General features: G+C 37.1%; 1 protein-coding gene across 4 annotated transcripts in view; it reads right to left on the reverse strand.

The window, feature by feature from the left end:
* Melk (maternal embryonic leucine zipper kinase) overlaps positions 1–1,924 on the reverse strand; it is a 79,294-nt gene extending 77,370 nt beyond the window's left edge. For 3 of the 4 annotated variants that reach the window (XM_048783368.1, XM_048783365.1, XM_015492318.2), the window contains exons 1-2: positions 1,813–1,905; positions 517–602 (exon numbers count right to left, since the gene is read on the reverse strand). In XM_048783368.1, the coding sequence (XP_048639325.1) occupies positions 517–602; positions 1,813–1,870 (144 nt within the window). In that variant the 5' untranslated portion in view covers positions 1,871–1,905. Of the gene's footprint in view, positions 1–516; positions 603–1,812 lie in introns of all 4 variants that reach the window. The other variant, XM_048783366.1, reaches the window with a different exon arrangement.
* Between the last annotated feature and the right edge of the window lie 484 nt (positions 1,925–2,408).

A 2,408-nucleotide genomic window follows, 5' to 3' on the forward strand; every position in this document is an offset into this window, starting at 1 on the left:
GTGTGTGGTTCTAAAAATAAAGTTAGTTTCTTTTGACAAGTGGCTCCTGATTGTGCCCAGCCAGACTGCGGCACAACCCAGCCAATTGGCCTCAAGAGCAGGAGGATTGTGGGAGGTGGAGAGAAGCTTGTGGGGGAGACAGAGGCTTATGGAAAGCTGGTGGTGGCAGTTGAGGCTCTGAGGGTTTTTCCTGAGAGGCTGTTTTGTTTGGCGTGTGTGGTTCTAAAAATAAAGTTAGTTTCTTTTGACAAGTGGCTCCTGATTGTGCCCAGCCAGACTGCGGCAATGAAACAACCACCAAAAAAAAATGAATGTTACAGAGTTCAAACGCCCTACATTAAAATCTGAAGGACAAAGTAACCCTCCCACCCACCCAGACTACTTTAAAACCACAGATCTCTATACATTTTTTAAAGGCATAAAAATATTATTCTAAGAATAGTAATTAGGATATTCAGGTTTTAATCACAAAACTGCTCTACAAGGAGAATATTAAAAGAACAATTTTAAACTTACCCCTAGTGCATTTTTATCCATGATTTTTATAGCTACCATCTCTCCAGTGAGGATATGGCAGGCAAGCTTGACCTTTGCAAAGCCACCTATGCACAAGAAAATTTATGACAAAGAGATAAACAAGGACTCAAGCAGAAACACCTGTTCACTTTTTTTTTTTTTTGTACCAAGGATTAAATTCAGGGGCACTCCACCACTGAGCCATATCCCTAGCCCTATTTTGTATTTCATGTAGAGATAGGGTCTCACTAAGTTGCTTAGTGCCTCGATTTTGCTGAGGCTGACTTTGAACTAGTGATCCTCCTGCCTCAGCCTCCCAAGCCACTGGGATTACAGGCATGCGCCATTGCATCCAGCTACAACTGTTTTATAATTAACATTGCTAGAACATAATAGAAAGTTGCTGAGACCAAAGACAAATTATATAAAACTTCCACTCAGTTTTAAAATTCGGAGGATAAGCAATTATGCTTTAAAACTGGGTCAAAAGCAGAATAAATGTTTCTCCTTAGATTTCTCAATCTTCAAATTAACACTTCCAAAAAGAAGCTTCTGGTAGCCTGTTCCAAATTCTTTACCATTTCAGTAAGAAGCAACTTCATTTTCCCAGGTGCTCTCAGGCCCAAAACCCTGGAACCATCCTTATTTCCTCTCTTTTATAATACCCCATAGCCAAAACATCAACAAATCCCACTGGTTTACTGTGGAGGAAAAATATTAATGTTTACATGGGGGAAAAGCAGGTACTGACTAGAAATGGTCTCTCTTACCTGAGTGAATATAAATAGATATATATATATTTGATCAACCTATCAAGATCAGTGCACTTCGCATGTTTTACCATGTTATACCTCAATAACTACCTCATCACTGTCACTATCATCCTCACCTAAATCACCATCATTGCCAGAGTCACTTACCTGAATTATTACAATAGCTTCCTAACCTCTCTCTACCTTTGCCCTTTCCCTCTTCCCCACAATCTTTTCACCATAAAACACAGTGACCCACTGAAAACAAAGGTCACACCACTCCTTGGCTCAAAACTCTCCAATGACTTAATTTTTTTTTTCTTTCTTTCCCTTTTTTTTTTTTTTTGGCCAATGACTTACTTAGGATACAAGTCAAAGTCCTTGCAATATAAAGCCCTTCTACTACTTTCCTCTACCCTTGCTCCACTTTTTCTTAGGTAGAAAATTTTAATACAGCATAAGTTAGACTAAAAAGCCTCAAAAGACTATACTCTCAAATAGTTGATCTATCCTCTGCCTCCAAGAAAAAAAAAATAGCAATTACCTGTTCCAATAGTTTCATATAATTCATAGTATTTGAGAAGTTCATCATAATCTTTCATAGTCCACCTGGAAGTGTTTTCAAAATGACAAAAAGAACCTGTAAGACAGAAATACCACATGACCAATAAAGGAAATAGAGCCAGTTTATCTCTTCCATTTGAATTTGAAATATGAATGACTTAGGTATAAAATTAATACTGAAAAAAACAATTAGCCATAGGGGGAAAACTATCCTGAATTCCAATCTGACACCACACATACAAATCAATTCCAAATGAAGACTTAAACATAAGCCAGGCACATTGGCCCACACCTGTAATCCCAGTGACTCAGAAGGCTGAAGCAGGAGGACTGTGAATTCAAAAGCCAGCATTAGAAAAAAAAGAAAAAAGTACAGCATGTACAATTATGTACAGTATATAATATTTAATATTATAATAAATGACCACTACTGGTTTATGTTTAAAAAAAAAAAAAAGACTCAGCAACTTGGTTAGAAAGACCCTGTCTCTAAATAAAATATAAAAAAGGGTTGGGGATGTGACTTAGTGGATTCTATCCCTGGTACCCAAAAAAAAAAAAAAAAAAAAAATTTAA

The sequence above is a fragment of the Marmota marmota genome, unplaced genomic scaffold (genome assembly GCF_001458135.2).
Source record: "Marmota marmota marmota unplaced genomic scaffold, marMar, whole genome shotgun sequence".
In the NCBI taxonomy this organism is placed as follows: domain Eukaryota; kingdom Metazoa; phylum Chordata; class Mammalia; order Rodentia; family Sciuridae; genus Marmota; species Marmota marmota.